At 36.0% G+C, this 17,770-nt stretch overlaps 3 protein-coding genes and 1 long non-coding RNA gene across 4 annotated transcripts; all 4 read right to left on the reverse strand.

The window, feature by feature from the left end:
- Positions 1–1,608: 1,608 nt before the first annotated feature.
- LOC118435523 lies at positions 1,609–3,907 on the reverse strand. Its single transcript, XM_035851691.1, has 3 exons — positions 3,440–3,907; positions 2,834–3,002; positions 1,609–2,628 (listed from the first exon to the last, which is right to left on the reverse strand). Exons 1-3 carry the CDS (start codon positions 3,699–3,701, stop codon positions 2,499–2,501), a joined length of 561 nt encoding a protein of 186 aa, XP_035707584.1. The 5' UTR covers positions 3,702–3,907; the 3' UTR covers positions 1,609–2,498.
- Positions 3,908–4,945: 1,038 nt separating this feature from the next.
- Positions 4,946–6,712, reverse strand: LOC110850159. Its single transcript, XM_022097637.2, has 3 exons — positions 6,276–6,712; positions 5,864–6,047; positions 4,946–5,551 (listed from the first exon to the last, which is right to left on the reverse strand). The coding sequence occupies exons 1-3, from the start codon at positions 6,535–6,537 to the stop codon at positions 5,071–5,073; spliced, it is 927 nt and encodes a 308-aa protein (XP_021953329.1). The 5' UTR covers positions 6,538–6,712; the 3' UTR covers positions 4,946–5,070.
- Positions 6,713–8,463: 1,751 nt separating this feature from the next.
- Positions 8,464–12,328, reverse strand: LOC118435726. The gene is made up of 3 exons (XR_004834973.1): positions 11,899–12,328; positions 11,182–11,366; positions 8,464–9,129 (listed from the first exon to the last, which is right to left on the reverse strand). It is a non-coding gene; the product is annotated as an uncharacterized LOC118435726 (long non-coding RNA).
- A 306-nt stretch (positions 12,329–12,634) lies between these two features.
- LOC110849669 lies at positions 12,635–14,343 on the reverse strand. Its single transcript, XM_022097101.2, has 3 exons — positions 13,903–14,343; positions 13,608–13,791; positions 12,635–13,440 (listed from the first exon to the last, which is right to left on the reverse strand). Exons 1-3 carry the CDS (start codon positions 14,162–14,164, stop codon positions 12,972–12,974), a joined length of 915 nt encoding a protein of 304 aa, XP_021952793.1. The 5' UTR covers positions 14,165–14,343; the 3' UTR covers positions 12,635–12,971.
- Between the last annotated feature and the right edge of the window lie 3,427 nt (positions 14,344–17,770).

Consider the following 17,770-nt stretch of genomic DNA (forward strand, 5'->3'; position numbering starts at 1 on the left):
TAAATCTGGTTTGCAAACCAAGACGGTTCCTCTTCACCATATAACTCTGATGGCGGTGAGTCGGATCTTCTCACAGAGAACGGACTCTGTGAGGGCTCCCTTTTACAGCATTGCCAGACCGTCTGGCCGGGCTCACCCAACCATGAGAGGAGCACCCACCCCGTACTAACACCGAGCCGAGTAGGATTAGCAAATAACTGCCCAGCGAGTGAGGAATCGAACGTGTGACTGCGTGGTGACAGTTCCACCCCCGATCCACCAAGCCAAGCAGCTACTGCTTGCTTACAGATATGCACCCGTGAACTACTGACTATATAGATATTTAGTTCAACTAATATCTATAAACAGATCTGTTTGAGATGAAACTTCAGACTCATTGTCAGATCTTTCTCTTGCTGAAGTACAAATATATATGTACATATGTAAATCACACTAAATTGTGTGATTATTTATTTTACCTTGCAATTCGATCACTGAAAAAATCCTGTGCGTTATTTGCGACACTTGTATGCACATCGAACTCGGGAAATTGATAAAGTCCCAATAGTTTTTATCTTGGGAAGATTTGGTTGTTTGATTTACAACACCGGTTCATCCATCACACAATATTTCACCCGTTTTACTGTCCGCCTATGCTGGATTAAAAACCTTAAATTCTGTCGCCATATCGATGTCACTTGCGACGACGTTTATGGTCAGGAAAACTAAGAGGTCATTTTGAAAAGAACCTTAAAATTTTTTATTCAAATAATCTACCGATATTTATTTTTTGTGAGGTTGGATACTTAATTGATTTTAAATCTGGTTCGAGTTAAAAGATATTTCAAACTTTACAGGATGCAGAGTTAAAAGAATGTGGAAATGATTATCGAGCAGAAGGCAGACAGGTAATGAAAGCTTTTGTGTAGTTGTGAGACTTAATAAGCGATTGACCATGGTGCTGAGTAAAGGGTTGTATGCATATAAAAGGGTTTAAAAATTGGAAGGGTTTTTGTATATAAATAGTTTTGATTTAACGGGTGTGCGAAATATGTATGGAAATAAAATTCCTGGAAATTCCTCTCGTTTTAAGTTTGGTTTTAGTTATTTTTGCTTGCGACTTAAGTATTTATGTACTTGTTTCAATTGACATGCATACTGCATAGGTAAGAATATGCAAATTTATGGGATCTATTTGTAAACTTAGGATAAGTTGAACGAGTCCAAAGGGGCCGTCCATAAATTACGTACTCCGAGAGGGGTCGTAGGCTCCAATGATATCGTGCCTATGTTACACACGTTAAAGGGTGGGAGGGGGAGGGGAGGGGTCTAGAAAATCGCGAGTTTTATATTACGTAATGTATGGAAGGTCCCATATTTGCTACTTGACCAATATAATTGCATTGTGGTTTGAGAGAAACTACATTTCCGAATAGGTATTTGCACAGATTTATATATATATATATAGCACGGCATGTAGTATATACGTATGAACAAGTCGTCCCTACATAAATATTTATGCAATTAATTACAATTTCAGAATTTTGATTAGTAGTCATGTATGCACTCTTGGTTGACAGTTTACATGCAGGATTAATAAAGTACAGCAGATATAATAATTTTGTTTAATCGTTTTATTTATTAGCTTTCAACTTGCCTAGAAATTAGTCTAAAAAAATAAATAGTTCTAGAAATTAGTACTAAAAATTTCTCAGTAAAGCATTATCCAGACCTTCTTAATCAAATTGTAGATGAGGACTATCAATTAGTTATTTTGTCCTTGAGTCTCATCCTCAGAGATATGTACGCATTATTCTATCAACATTGCAGAATCTTAAACGCGTATTAACCTTAAAATATATTACATACATACAGGATAATACCAAATAATATAACTCGTCGTACAAACTTAACAAGACAACAAAAACTAACTAATTATAACATGCAATATCACTAGTTAGGTACTCTCTACGTAACAACCCATGAAAAATGGGAAGTAGAGTACGAGGTCAAAAAAAAAAAATATCATGCATATTTATGTAGGTACTTTATACTAATAATCTGACATACATAATAACCAGATATGTTAATTTAGCGAACCTAATCACCGTCGATATTGCTATCAGCGTGGAGATATGTAACAAATTTTGAATAAGTACACAGAATTGATGTAGATCACGCAAATTTAACATCACTCACAAATAGTGTTCCATTTGCGTAGAAACTCTGACTTACAAAGTGATTCGCGTACACCTTAAATTTCCCACAAACACCTACGACTTGCCAAACTACTGTCTTGAATCCTACGGGAATCAGTTTTACCAGTTCCAGTGATGCCTGACCAAGTCGTTGATCTCGGGTGACGATACTTTCGACGTAAACCTTTCAAACAGGCGACTTGCCTGCTTAAATGACAAACTTTTATCGGCAGGAACTCCCTCCCCGTAACCTATCTCCTTTCCATATGCGTAATCAATTCCTGTCCTTCTTTGAGACATGGGGACCAACTTAAGGTTGTCTTATTCGTAAAGAACTCCGGAGCCTGAAGTGAAAAAGCCTGGAACAGGGTCGGTACCTTTAGTGTTGTCAACCGACATGAGCGTCACTTTGTCATCGATTGGGGTGCACGTCTCAATTTGATGGTCTAAACTGAAAACCAAAAATGTTTATTTATTAATTAAAATCGCGATTTTGCGTTACATAATTTATGAACGTCCCCAAAGGCTTTTGATATTTCACCGACGCTGATCTATTTAGCTGTCTCTATTAAAGAGACAGCTTATTAATTTGCCCACTACCCCACAAAGTGCATACATACTTGTAAATACATTTGCAAAACTATGTATTTATTTACCTGATACTCCTAGAGACTGATCGAAAAGGGGGTACCGTGCATTTCCAGAAATTTGTTTTTTGATTTCCTGGACTTCGAACCTGCTGCTTACAATGGCACGGGCCCTTCTTGATTAAGTTAACCTCCCCCGAGCAGTCGTCCGATTCAGAGAGCTGGACAGAATCCCAACCTATTTATCCAAAAAGTTGAGATTAGTATTTATTTGTGTAGAAGTGGTGACCCTTGGGGGTAGAATTTCTAATCAAGCTTTTCAATTTGTAATAACATCGTGTCCAAATTGTTTAGACTTACTGTTCAGCCAATATTAATAGTCTCAAAAAATATGGAAGGATTCCTATGGCAGATTATTTCATATTTTCAAAAAACGTCTCAGAAATTTTCCAAGGAGTTGAAACTATGTACATATTAGTATTGGCTGAACAGTCGCATTAAAAATTAAGATCGCCGATTTGCAGTGACACTGATACCCATGCACAAATAAAGAAAATCATATTCAATCAAAATATATTTACATAAATGCATATATGTCGATCTGCTTGAAATGAAACTGCAGACCCTGATTTTCCTTTTAATGAATTATATCTCAAGCTAACTTGTGTATTTTACCTTGCAATTCAATCACTGAGAAATTCCTTTGCATTATTTGCGACACTTGGATGCACATCGATTTCGGAAAATTGATAAAGTCCCAACAGTTTTTATCTTCGGAAAACTTTGTTCTTTGACTTACAACACCGGTTCGCCCATTGCACAAAATTTCACCCGTTTTATCATCTGCTGATGCCGGATTGAAAACCTTAAATTTTGTCGCCATATTTATGTCGCTTGACACGACGTTTATGAATAGGAAAACTAACAGGATCCTCATTTTGACAAAGGAAATAGTCACGCTTAGGATTTCTTGTTTAAATAATCTACAAATATTTATATGAAGTTGGATAATTTTTAATTGTTTAAAGTTTGGCTAGAGTTCGCAAATGTTTCAACTTTTGCAGAACGCAGCGTTAAAAAAATGTGGGGATGATTATCGACCAGCAGGAAGACGTGTAATGAAAGCTTTTGTGTAGATGTGAGCCTATTATGCGATTGACTTTACAGTAGTCAGGAAGGAATGCAGTTGAAAAATTGGACGCTTATACATACATAAATGCTTTTGGTTTAAAATGTATGCATACATTTTATTTCCATGGAAATAAAATTCCTGGAAGTCCCTTCCATTTTTTGGGTCCTTTAGTTATTTTAACTTGTAACTCGTTTACGCACATATTTGAACTGATATGGCCATGCTAGGTATGTGCACATGCGACCTATTAGTAAATTATATGTAAGTTGTAAGTAAGATGTGTTTACATATCTTATAATTATCAATATCGACTTTGAACTCAATTACAAAAAAAATGAAGTTGTCGTATGGAAATTCCATGAAATTAGTGACCACACTTTATCTAGTGTTAATGTCATTCTGTGATGCAACCCAACGTAGGTATTTATTCGTATGTAAGTATTTCTTTAAGAATTACCAAGCTATTTCAGAAGACGTATGTATGCATTTACCCAGATTGTAAATACATGAACAAATCTTCTCTGCGTATGTAATTGAAGGCAAGTTCCATGTTTTTACTGATATCATTATTATTATTTGTACCTATGTATGTATGCATTCATTGGCGATTGACAGTCAATAAACATGCGAGACTATTAACTTAATAGTATTAAGTGCAGATAGAATATGCAGTTTTGTTGCAATAAGAAATTAAATTAGGGTGCATATAAATATTTATGTAGGTTAAACATTTTAGTGCAACTGACTTAAAATATTATTACATTCATTTAAAATACGTATGTACATGCATGTTATGTATGAATGTAGTACTTATCTCAAAAACCTCAAGATTATTCTCCAAAATTCTCAATAATGTTGTTTCCTACTTTCGTAATCAAGTTCAGGTAGGATGACGATTATTATTTCGCATCAACTTCCAGACTGGAAGTTCCAGTTACAAATATATTTTGGTATTATATGTACGACTTTAGGTTTGGATGCATTTTAGTCATGCTTTTTAATACATAGTGAAATGTATTCAGGCAAATAATTAACTTTGAATCAAGAAATTAACACTAAATAATGATTTATTTAATAATCTACTCTAATAACGAACTTCATAGATTTGCAGAATAGATTTTATGGAAAACAAGCACATAGACAAGAAATTTTAGTGCATAACAAACTATCAATGTTACAATGCTTTCGTAGTCCCATTTGCGTATAAATCCTGTCTTACGAACTGATTCGTGTACACCTTAAAGTTCCCACAAACACCGACAACTTGTTCAATTTTGGCCTTAATTCCTGGAGGAATCTCAACCTTTTTGGGTTCGGTTTTGTCTTGGAGAATGGTGTCGATAGTCACGGCATTCCAATCGATCTTTGATAATCCCAAGAAGCTGAAGCGAAGTCTGTCAAAGAGACGAGTTGTCTGGTTAACGGACAAAATTGTGTCCATCCGTACAGACAATTCGCCCCCGTAACGTGTCCCATTTTGATCTGAAGTGTCTGACGCTGCCCCCTTTCGAGCTGTAGAGTTGCGTCCTGTGTAAACCGATATGACCCGTTGCGTGTAAGAGGCTTGGACCGGGTCTGCACCTTTCGTGTTGTCGATGGACAGTAGCGTCAACTTTTTTTCCATCGGGGTGCACGACCTAATTTCTTGGTCTAAACTGTAAAGCAAAAATATTAGCTAATTATTCAATTAACTTTTTTACTGAGGGTCATGCTACATTTAATGGATTTTTTTGTGCTAATAAGTCATTTCATTTGCATATTTTGACGCATTCCGGAAGAGTTTACTTATTAAACATGGAAACACATGTCGCGTGTCCAAAACTGGGCATAGTGAGATTTATGCAAATGAGATGACATATACAAATGTACAAACATACAAATATTTGGCATTAATCACGCATTGATGAGAGAGTGGTTCTCTTCTAATGGATATTGGGGCCAATTCAATACGAATATGTTTGACTTACTATGAATTTTGGGAATACAAATATCCCGCGATTGATCGAAAATAGGGGACCTTGCATTTCCAGTAATTCGTGGTTTGACCCCTTGGGCTCAACTTCTGCTGCACACAGTGGTCCGACCCTTTCGTCAATAAACCGGCCTCACCAGAGCAGTCGTCCGACTCGAAGATTTGAACGGAATCCCAACCTGTGGATGCAAATTTTTAAAATTATTATTAAGCATTTGGCAGGCGAGAAGGCAAATGAATTTTGACCTGATAAGAATAATTTGCGAACATTATTTTCAACAGAATAAGAAATGTACGAAAAATAAAATTTGATCGAAATTGGTTAAATTGGAAGTTTCTATGTATAAATTCTACCCATATACATAGAGATTTTTTAATATAGTTATGTTGTGCAGTTACATACATACCTTGCAATTCTATTACAGAGAAAGGCCTGCGAATTATTTGTGACAAACGGATGCACTTTGAATTTGAGAAATTTACGAAGTCCCAACAGTTTTTATCTTGGAAAGATCTCGTTGTTTGCGTTACAATACTAGTTCGTCCATTACAAAAAATTTCACCCGTTTTACTGTCTGCCTTTGTTGGATTAAATAATTTAAACTTTGTCCCCATATTTATCTCGCTTGATACGACGGTTATGAACAGGAAAACTAACAGGGCCCTCATTTCGACAGTGTCGATATCTCTGGTTTAAGTAATTGACGGATGTTTATGCGAAGTTATGTATTTATTCGTTTTTGTAAAATTTGGTTAGAATTATAAAAATTAATTTGGACTGTTGAAGGACTGAAAATGTGGAAATGGTTACTGAGGAGAAGACAGCGTGGTAATGAGAACTTTTTGTGTGAACATGGTGCTTATAAAGTGTGGTTGACTGAAGAAGAAGCTTAAATGTACATATTTTAAGGGTAGAAAATGGGAACGGGTTAGAAATTTTAGAAAGTCGATCTTAGCGTCTTATTAAGCGTGGAAATATAATTCCTGGAAATCACACTCCCGTCGTGTTTATAAATAACTGCAATATGAAATCTTTCTTAATTTATGTTTATATATGCATGTATGTACACACGTGACAGATTTTGTTGAAGTCATGGGAATTGGATGTAGAAGTCACCAAAATTTAAACCATATTGTAGGAGGCAGTAGTATTTACATATTTATATAAGCTGTAAGCTATACATACATACACTTATTTGGGCTTATTTGGTCCTAAATACATATTTTAATGACTATCGGATTTCTATTAATTTAATCACTGATGATGAAATGAGATTAGTCTTTATCACCACTTTAGGGACTTAAAATGAGCAGAATTTTTAACTTGTGAAATTTTACCCTGCGCATGGATAGGCAGATTAACAAGTGGGAAATAAATAAAAAATGTCTTTAAAATAACGCTTAAGATTATTATAATTATCTACATACTAGTATGCAAATTAGTATGCAAATTCAGGGAACTCGTTTTTTCTCCAAGATATTAAACGAGATAAAAATTAAACAGAGGCTAAATCACACAAATTCATCACCACCTTTTTTCTCATCTGGAAGCAGCTTTGAGTCCTGGAATCTCCAACTCGTGGCGATTTCCGTCCGCCCACGTTCCCGAAAATAGCACGTTTTTCCCACTGACTTTATAACATCACTCAGATTTCCATCTGGGCTAAGCTGAACTTTGACCTCATCCCGGGAGGTGGTCACTGGTGGTCACATCAAAGGAAAATTCTCCCACCCAATATTTCGATCCCATAATTTTTCCGGTCTTCGCACAATTAATGTTCAACCTCGGTTGACACTGGTCGTCCAAAACTAGGGAGCCAGTTGAACCTGTTGTTTCTTCGTAAGACTTGAAATCAGTTCTTGTTAAAAAATTATTAAAAATCATTAATGCATTTTTCATCAACTATTAAACCCGTCAATGCTTACACTACATTCATGCATATTTGGTTAGGGTTAGTGACGAAATGTGGAGAGGACGGAATATCACCTCTGAAATATGGCCGAAAAATATGTGGATGACAGAAATATGGATAGAAATATAATGTGGATAAACAAAATGTGGAAAATTTAAGTCTTTAGAGTGGACAGCCGCTCGCCTTGCATTTGTCGATGTTCTACATGGTGTTAACTTTTGGGGGAAGAAAAGATTCGATACTTTTTTGTGTGGAGTACTGTGGAGGTGATGGTAAATAAATAATTTGCAAAAATTTTTGTTTCGAAATGCGAAAATATGTAATTTATCTGGTTTTGATTACGAATTTACGGTTATTTGTTTTGAAATAAAATAACGTTTTAATCTAACCGTAAGCATTATTTCTAGTCATGTCATAACTCAGGGCGTCAGCGTGGGGATATTTGCATTGTAAGATCCTTAGCATTATTGGATATATAGCAAATGTCCCCAGTTAACGTCATGCTCCACAGCCCATGCCCCTCCCCAATGGGGAGTCCCCATATAAAGATTAATGTGTCCGCCTTCAATTTAGCCCAAAATTAGTCCTAATAAATAATACATAATCCTGAAAATTAGTACTAAAAATTTGTCAAACGGATGTTAAACGAGTTTATTAACCTTAAAATAAATTACATGCAGGGTTTATCTCAAATTAGATATGAATTAATGTTCATAAAAAATAATATCTCATTTTTACAATTTAAAAGTAAAATAAAAACTAATTGATACATTATTATGGCATACTATTTAATATTCTGGCATTATATCCATCGCGAAGAGGTGTAACAAATTACTAGTACGTGAACAAAATTGAAATTGGTTACGTAAATCTAACATTACCCACAAATTTTGTTCCATCTGCGTAGAAATCCTGTTTTATAAAGTGATTCGTGTACACCTTAAGGTTTCCACAAACTCCTACGATTTGCACAATTACTGTCTTGATTCCTACCCGAATGTCAAGCTTGCCAGTTCGAGTTCTGTCCTGCCAAATGTCGAATATATCAATGGCCTCCCAATCGTTCTGGGATGACGATAATTTCGACAAGGTCGATGAAAATCTACTGGAAAGGCTAATTGCCTGCTTGAACGACAAGTTTTTATGGACTGGAACGCCTGCCCGATAACCTGTCTCTTTTTCATTAGCTTTTCTTGTAGGGACCAAATTAGTGTTATTTTGCACATAAGCAAATCTGGGCCGATATGTGAATGAGGCCTGGATGGGGTCTGTCCGGTCCGTGTTATCAATGGCCAGAAGCGTCACACGCTCCTCCTTTGGGGTGCAAGTCTCAATTTCATCATCTAAGCTGAAAACCATCAATATTAATTAATTAATTATTCTATTTTTTCCATTTAGCCCAAATGTCGAGGCAACATGAGACATTTAGCGCTATATGAGATATATATAGTATGCGTTCACGAAACTTCAATGTTAATGGTTTTTGACCGTGTGGTTCGACCTTATGAGCTAGGGGGATGCGGTAACAAGCATTCGAACCAGCTTACAAATATAGATATAGGGCACGCGTACCGTTTTCAAAAATTTCGAATAGTTTTTGAGATATCCACTAAAACGTGTTTTTGACTAAAAAATCACAAAATGCTATCCTGAATGAATTGGGTGCATGATGGAGACTTGAAGTAAATTACAATCACATCTGGCAGTAATTTATTTACAATATTTACATTTAGACCCTTTCGAATTAAGGCCTCCTGGAGGCCACAAAATTGAAAATTCACAATTTTTAATTCCTCAATCTCACCGATGTACAGCCTTCGTGAATAGGTTTTTATCGCCGATCACCACGGATTTCTATTCCTTAGATGTATGAGGAGTGCAACGTGGCCATCAACTTATAAATTTGACCGTGGCGGAATTGTAATAGTAATTTTTTGAAATTTTCACTGAATAATTTTTGACGGGTATACCAGTCCCTAAATGCCCCAGATGAGTGGGAGTCAAACCAAAATATCCAAGTTTTATGTTTTAGAAATAACTTCAGTAAATTAATGCGAAGAATTTGTCCGCCCAAGCCCCTTGACCTCAGGGGGAGTGGTTATACCCAACACAGTAAAATCAGAATAACTTATGAAGCAGTGAATATTTTTCTATTCTGCTTTCACCATGTGGTATTATAAATTAATAGTGAGTCACGACCACACCCCCTATGAAAATCAGGGGGTGTGGTTTGGGGTAAATTGAGATTATCGTTGAAATTGATGAATAATATCAAGATTAATGTTTTTGCGTCGTCGGGAGTGGTTTGGGGACAAATTAAGACATGAATACATCGATTATAATGATGAAAAATAGTGCAATTAAATTGTTTTCCCGGAACTTGGGAGGTTGGGGCAAGTGCTTTATGGAGATTGTAACATTAGGGAAGTGCAACCATAATATGTAAATGTTAATGTTAAGGTGAAAAGCATCAAATAAGTTGGGTGGTAAAACCACAGAAAAATCTATTTTTTCAATAGTACAGCCTTCAATTTTTGTAGAAAGCAGAGTATTAAGGAGAGAAAAAGAATTAAACAAGATGTAGTACCCTTTGCTTAAATTAAATATTTTTACTGAAAAAATAGGGGCAACAATTAGGTTGTGCAAGTTCCATAACTTCCGTATAAATTTGCAGATCATATCTTGCTATTTAAACTCACAATGGAGGTCTCCCAACGTATGCTCACGGATTTGGACCAAACTAGCGTCAATCGATCGCAAATATAATTAGCATGAAATTTGCAAATGGAACTATCTGCCAATGCCCAGGTTTCGCAGAGATATTTGCATACAAAGAGAAGAAAACGCGCCCTCAAGGCTGGCAAATTTGTCGTTTTCCAAATTTGCTGCGCCTTTTTCGCGCTTTGGATGCAAATATCTCCGCCGAACCTGCGCATTGGCAGATAGTTCCATTTGCAAATTTCATGCTAATTATATTTGCGATCGATTGACGCAGTTTGGTCCAAATCCGTGAGCATACGTTGGGAGACCTCCATTGTCAGAATGTTTAGTTTGTCATGCTTCCTTTGCCTAAGAATTATGTACATATTTGTATTAATTAACTTGCTCTGTACATGTCCACTTCTTCAAAATAATTTATCTGTTAAAACGAATTTGGGCAATATTGAATACCACTATGAAACAAATGAGCAATGGTTGCCCCTATTTTTTCAGTAAAAATATTTAATTTAAGCAAAGGGTATTACATCTTGTTTAATTCTTTTTCTCTCCTTAATACCCTGCTTTCTACAAAAATTGAAGGCTGTACTACTGAAAAAATAGATTTTTCTGTGGTTTTACCACCCAACTTATATAATTAGTAAAACTGGATTGAGTTTCATTTGTAAAATTAGTTATGTACCTTAAATTATCGGGAACAAATGATGCTCCACCGACTGATCGAAAAGGTGGCACCTTGCATTTCCAGAAATTTGTTTTTTATTTCCTGGGCTTTGAAGAGTTTGCTCCTCACGATCGGGTTCTTCGTGATTAAGTGAGCCTTCCCTGAGCAGTCTTCCGATTCAAAAAGCTGGACGGAATCCCAACCTATGCGAGTACAAAGTGGCATTACATTTTATGTATCAGTTGAAGTTATGAAATAGTAGCCATTGAGAGTTGCATTTTTAATCGAAGTGTTTAAATTGTAGAATAAATATAGCCTGCTAAGCTGTCTGGGACTTGACACGAAATTATTTTTATGCATTTTTGACCGATATGTCCATATTATTTAGACTTGCAAAATACTGAGACAATTCACGAAGCCCTTGGTAACATGTACAAAAAATCAGTAAATGTAGTAAAATAATTTTGTAAACAAACTTTTACAAAAGGAAAAGACGCCCTTGATCTCAGTATTTAGGTTTACGGAAAATTTTAAGCTAATTTTCTTAAGAAATATTGGTAATTTTTTATTTTGTAACTTCACAGAATTTATGGATTTTAAAACATTATCAAATCTCATCTACACATTTATATCTGTTTGAGACGAAACTACCGACCCCGATCTTTCCCTTGCTGAATTATACAATATGTATATGTATATGTACACCACGCTAAATTGTGTGGTCTCAAATTTTACCTTGCAGCTCGATCACTGAGAAAATCTTGTGCGTTATTTGCGACACTCGTATGCACATCGAACTCGGGAAATTGATAAAGTCCCAACAATTCTCATTCTTCAAAGATTTCGTTGTTTGGGTTACAACAGCGGTTCGTCCGTTACACAATATTTCACCCGTTTTACTGTCCGTAAATGCTGGATTAAACAATTTAAATTTTGTCGCCATATCGATGTCACTTGCCGTCACATTTATAATCAGGAAAACTAATCCTAAGAGGTGCCTCATTTTAAAAATAAATATTAACGCTTCGGACTTCTTGTTTAAATAATCTACCAATATTTATGCGACGTTGGATACTTTTCAGGTTTTCTTAAATCTGGCTTGAGTTAAAAAATATTTCAATTTTTACAGAACGTAGTGTTAAAAAATGTGGAGATGATTATCGAGCAGAAGGCAGGCAAGGAATGAAAGTTTTTGTCTAGGTGTAAGATTTAAGAAGTGATTGACCATAGTGGTGAGTAAATGGGTTGTTTGTTAAAGGGTTTAAAAACTGGAGGCTGGGATATAAATAGTTTTGATTTAAAGGATGTTCAAAGTATGTATGTATGGAAATAAAAGTCCTGGAAATCCCTCTCTCTTTTTGTTTTTTTAGTTATTTTTGCTTACGACTTATTTACTTATTTGGGTTGATATGTTAATGATTTGGTTGGTGATTTATTAGTAAATTAAGGATAAAATGAAGAAATGTATATACTTATGTATGGACTCGAGATACATTTATTAAATCTAATCGCGGTCGATATTGTCAGCGGCATGAAATCGTTTGTTAAATGATATGTAATTGGTGATTTAACTTAATTATTTGGAATAAATTCATGCATTATGTTAAAATTTAGAACTTACGTAAACTTAATAATGACTTATTTAATAATCTGCTACATATAAAAACTAAGTAGATTTACAAATTAATTGTTATGTGAAATTAAAACATGTAGAAAATTGGCTTGAAATATTTAACGAAATATGAGTACATATTCTACCATGAATTTTTTAATAGTTAACAAAATTACGTTTTCCAACCTACAATTATTTATCTACTCACAAATACAGTCCCATTTACGTATAAATCCTGTCTTATGAATTGATCCGTGTACACCTTAAAATTCCCACAAACGCCGACGACTTGTTCGATTATGGTCTTGACGCCTGGGGAAATCACAAGCTTTCTAGTTTTAGTTTTTTCCTGGAGAATTGTGCTGACATCCGTAGAATTCCAATCGTGCTTTGATCCCGATAAGTTTACGCGAAGTTTGTTAGCTAGACGAGTTCTCTGTCTAACGGACAAAATTTTCTGCATCGGTACGGACAATTCTCCCCCATTCTCATTCGAAGTGTTCGATGCTGCCCCCTTTTGAGTTGTGGCGTTAGGTTGGATATAGACCGATATGACCCGTTCCGTATAAGAGGCTTGGGCTGGCAGGGTGCCTTTTAAGTAGTCAACGGACAGTAGCGTCACCATCTCCTCCGCTGGGGTGCACTTCTCAAGTTCATTTTCAAAACTGGAAAGGAAAAATATTAGTTAGTTAGTTAATTAATGAAGAACAGAAGCAAATTTCTTTAGTGACGGCGATGCTACATGCATGCATTACGTATTTAAAGAAAGTTCGTTTTTCATGAAAAAATGGTTAATTTCCTCCATATATGTATAAATAAGTGTCTTAATTACCTCGAATTTTGGGAATATGAGGATCCCGCAATTGATCGGAAAGGGGAGACCTTGCATTTCCAGTAATTTGTTTTTTGACCCCCTGGACTTCGCTTCTGCTGATCACAATCGATCGCGTCCTTCTTCAATAAGCGATCCTCGCCGGAGCAGTCGTCCGATTCGAAAAGTTGAACGGAATCCCAACCTATTTATGAAAATTTTCAAAAATTGTATTTACTATTTTTAAAATAGATGTGTTTTCGTATATATCGTACGTATTGTTTACATATATCGTAATATTGTGTAAATAGGTTACCTTGCAATTCTATTACAGAGAACGGCCTGCGTATTACTTGTGACACATCGATGCACTTGGATTTTGAGAAATTTATGAAGTCCCAACAATTTTTGTCTTGGAAAGATCTCGTTGTTTCAGTTACAACACCGGTTCGTCCATTACACAAAATTTCCCCCGTTTTACCGTCCGCTTTTGCTGGATTAAACAATTTAAATTTTGTCGCCATATTTATGTCGCTTGAAACTACGGTTATGAACAGGAAAACTAACAGGGCCCTCATTTCGACAGTGTCGGTATCTGTTATTTAAGTAATTGACGGATATTTATGCGAAGTTATGTAGTTATTCGTTTTCTTAAAACTTGGTTAAAATTATAAAAAATTATGTCGGACTGTTGCAAAATAAAAAATGTGGAGATGACTGTCGAGCAGAAGGCAGCGTGGTAATGAGAACCTTTTTGTGTGAACACGGTTCTTATAAAGTGTGGTTGACTGGAGAAGAAGCTTAATTATTTTAAGGGTCAAAATGGGTATGGTTAGAAAGTCGAGGTTTTCTAAGGGTCTTATGTATTAAGCGTGGAAATAAAGTTCCTGGAAATCACACTCCCGTCGTGTGTATAAATGACTGCGTTGCGGAATCGTTCATAGTTTTGTTCATGTATGTATACACTGATTTTGTTAAAGTCAGGGGAGAATAGTCACAAAAATTTAAACCATTTCGTGGAAGGCAGTGGTATAAATTTATTTGGGCTTACTTGGTCATAAATACATATGTTTATGTACATATGTACATAAATGTCCGTCTGATTTTTCCTTTTCCAGCATCGGGTAAATAATACCTTCACAATTAGCGTTATGTATCAGTTTCCAACCAAGCACCGATATAATTTTTTCCAGGAATGGTAAGATTAGTGTTAAGATGACTCATCTTAGATGAGACAAATTTAACTTGATGGCATTTTGTCATATTAAATAGGTACTTATTCATTGTGTTGTTGCTACGATATATGGATTGGATGCATGCAAATATTTAAGAAAGTCAATATTAATAACCGTGTTCATAAATAAGTCTGACCAGCAATTTATGAATTATTCAGAAGTGCTGTTTCTTTGAGACATTTTTTGTCCCGACAATTTTAGTCAGGACAATGAATTGCTTCAATTGGTCAAACATGGTTCATTCTAAAGGTCAATGGGTCCTAAATATTCTTATTTGTAGACTAAACATAATGATATTGAGCACAAATTTTTACAAGTTTTTGAAAGTCATACTTTACAAGTAGCATTTTATATTTACTTAATAACTAATGCGGTAGTGCAAAAATATTACAAGTGTTTAAAGTATGTACGCAGGTTTATAGTATGAAGTTAAGTAATTGGATTTCATCCATCATCCATTGCATGACACATACTGAAGTACATACTTCCGAGTTAAATTTCGTACAATACAAGCCGCATATTGCAAACATCAACTCTATAGTACAGTTGTGCTGTAAAAGCTAAAACACCATTCGAAAATATATTATATATCCATATCATATTTTATTTTAAGTTGAGGTTCATCGAATTTTGAAAATTTGAGATTCGTGGGAGAATCGTCATCGATAAGTTTGTCGTCATAAGAGTTGCGTCGTTACAACAGGAAATTACGTAGTTATAAAATTGGGATTCTCTTTAACTTCAAATTATTTATTGCTGCCAAGTTCTAAAATAATGATTTATATTGTTCCCTTGTTTCTGTGCGTCTCAATTCCAAACGTAGTGTCAGTTTCGATTGGTGAATACTTTCTGAATATTGATAACCCGGGAACTTTACACTTTATATTTGCATCTGACGACACACCTAAGAAAATTGATTTTGATCAAGCATCAAAACATTACGTTACCATGATCGCAAAGAATAACCGTTCTCCACTGCTAATTCAGAGAATACTCAATCACACCGAGATAATTAATGACACGGAAATATTTCACCCTAAAAGAAGCAATCGCGGGTTATTTTCACACATTCAGTACACAATTTTGCAAGTTGACTGGACAAATACGAGGTTTTCCCATGTCGAAAAAATACTACTTGACCACGTTTCGTCTAATTTTAACCCAAAATACATATTTTTAATCTCAAATTACCCCATATCCCTAAATTACTACGGTTACTACGTGATTTTGAGGGGAAGTTCTACACTAATAATTCTAAACGAGACAATGACCGATGTCCAGTTATTTATTCCATGCATCATTTGTCCTGATCTTCCACCTAACGAGAAAAACATGAACGAATTAACCGTTACGCAAATAAAGCACATTTGGAAATCCAGGAATACGAATATGCAAAGAAAGCCGGTCGCTTTCGCGACATCTTATCCTGTCCGACAGATGAAGAAATGTGGCCCGAATTTACCCACCTCAGATTTCTACAGAGAATGCACCATTTCTGTCCTCGCGGAACTTTACAATTTTACACTAATTACCCCCCAGTTTCACCGCCACCAATTAAGTAAGAACAAGTTCGTGGGAAGTATCGGTTTCAGCCATTATCTCGACAAAGATTTCATTTCCGGTTTTCAGATTCAAAAGCCACTCATCTACAAGACAACATTTTCCCCAGTTACGTTTCTCATTGTGACCGATCATCCCACTTTGATGAACAATTTTGCCGTATTTCTGCATCCTTTTGATGCATCCACGTGGACCTTAATTTTTACGAGTGCGATTGCAATTACAATCGTGGTACGGTTGGCGGGGTACAGAAACTCCTTGTTTTCAGACTTTTTACGAATTGCCTCCCTTTTGCTAGGTCAAGTTGGGGGTAACATGCTGCAATTATTTAAATCCAGGGGCATCGCATCGCATCTCGTGCTGACCCTGTGGTTCTGGGCGTGCTACATTTTAATGTTTAATCTCTACCAGGGATCGATTTTCTCCTATTTATCAGTCACCGTTCCACCCAGAGTGCCCAGAACAATGGGAGAATTGCTTGACTCTGAGTTTAAAGTGGTAACCCGGTCTTCCTTGGAATTGTGGAACGCGGAAAATAAGACAGTTACCGACTGGTCGTTACTTCTTCAGGAGGTATTAACCTTCAAAGAAGTTTTGTGGAGGAACGAATCAATCGAAAAGTATGACCGACTTGAGAAAAGAATTAAATTTTGTCGAGTTAACGAAATCGATTCGTTAACTCTGGCAAGAAGTTTGTCCTTCTCGGTTCAAGAGTACGCTGGATTTAGACAAGAACCAATCGTGCTAATGGATGTGGACTTCGCAATATCGGATTTGGCCGTGCTACTTGAAGCACTGGGGGGTCGATACGTCATAAAAGGGCGGGATACCACGCCGTTCGATCAAATTGCGATGTCGGTTGGACAGAGAAATTTTCTCGCGCCGTACATTTCGGAAACGATCGATAACTTGGAGGAATTTGGAATTAGCGGGAGGTGGGAAGAGCAGAGGCTTTTGCAGCATAAGTTGAAAGCTATGGTGAAATTGGGAGGAGCTAATTATAGCGGGTTGTTACGAAAAGAAATGGCGGATGGGAGTGAGCCCTTCGTTTTTCATGAGGCGGCCCCAGTGTCGCTTAAAGTTATGAAGTTTGTATTTTTCCTGTGTAGCGGATTTGTTTTGTTAGCTGGTGGTGTTTTTGGGTGGGAGTGCAGGAAAGATTGATCATAAAAGTTTTTGGGGGTTTAGAGTATATTTTTATTGTGTTAAGCTATTTGTTCTGTTGTGTCGTGGTTTGAGTGCTAATTTTTATCCGTGTCGTAGAACTTAACGGAAATGCTTTAAAATTTGTTTGCATTGATCTTTATTTTTTACATGGTCATGTGTAATAAATATCTATGTACATGCTCTTAGATTTCTGTTGCGGGTCACCTAATTTGTGTGTGGGTG

Source organism: Folsomia candida, unplaced genomic scaffold (assembly GCF_002217175.1).
Source record: "Folsomia candida strain VU population unplaced genomic scaffold, ASM221717v1 Fcan01_Sc005, whole genome shotgun sequence".
In the NCBI taxonomy this organism is placed as follows: Eukaryota; Metazoa; Arthropoda; class Collembola; order Entomobryomorpha; family Isotomidae; genus Folsomia; species Folsomia candida.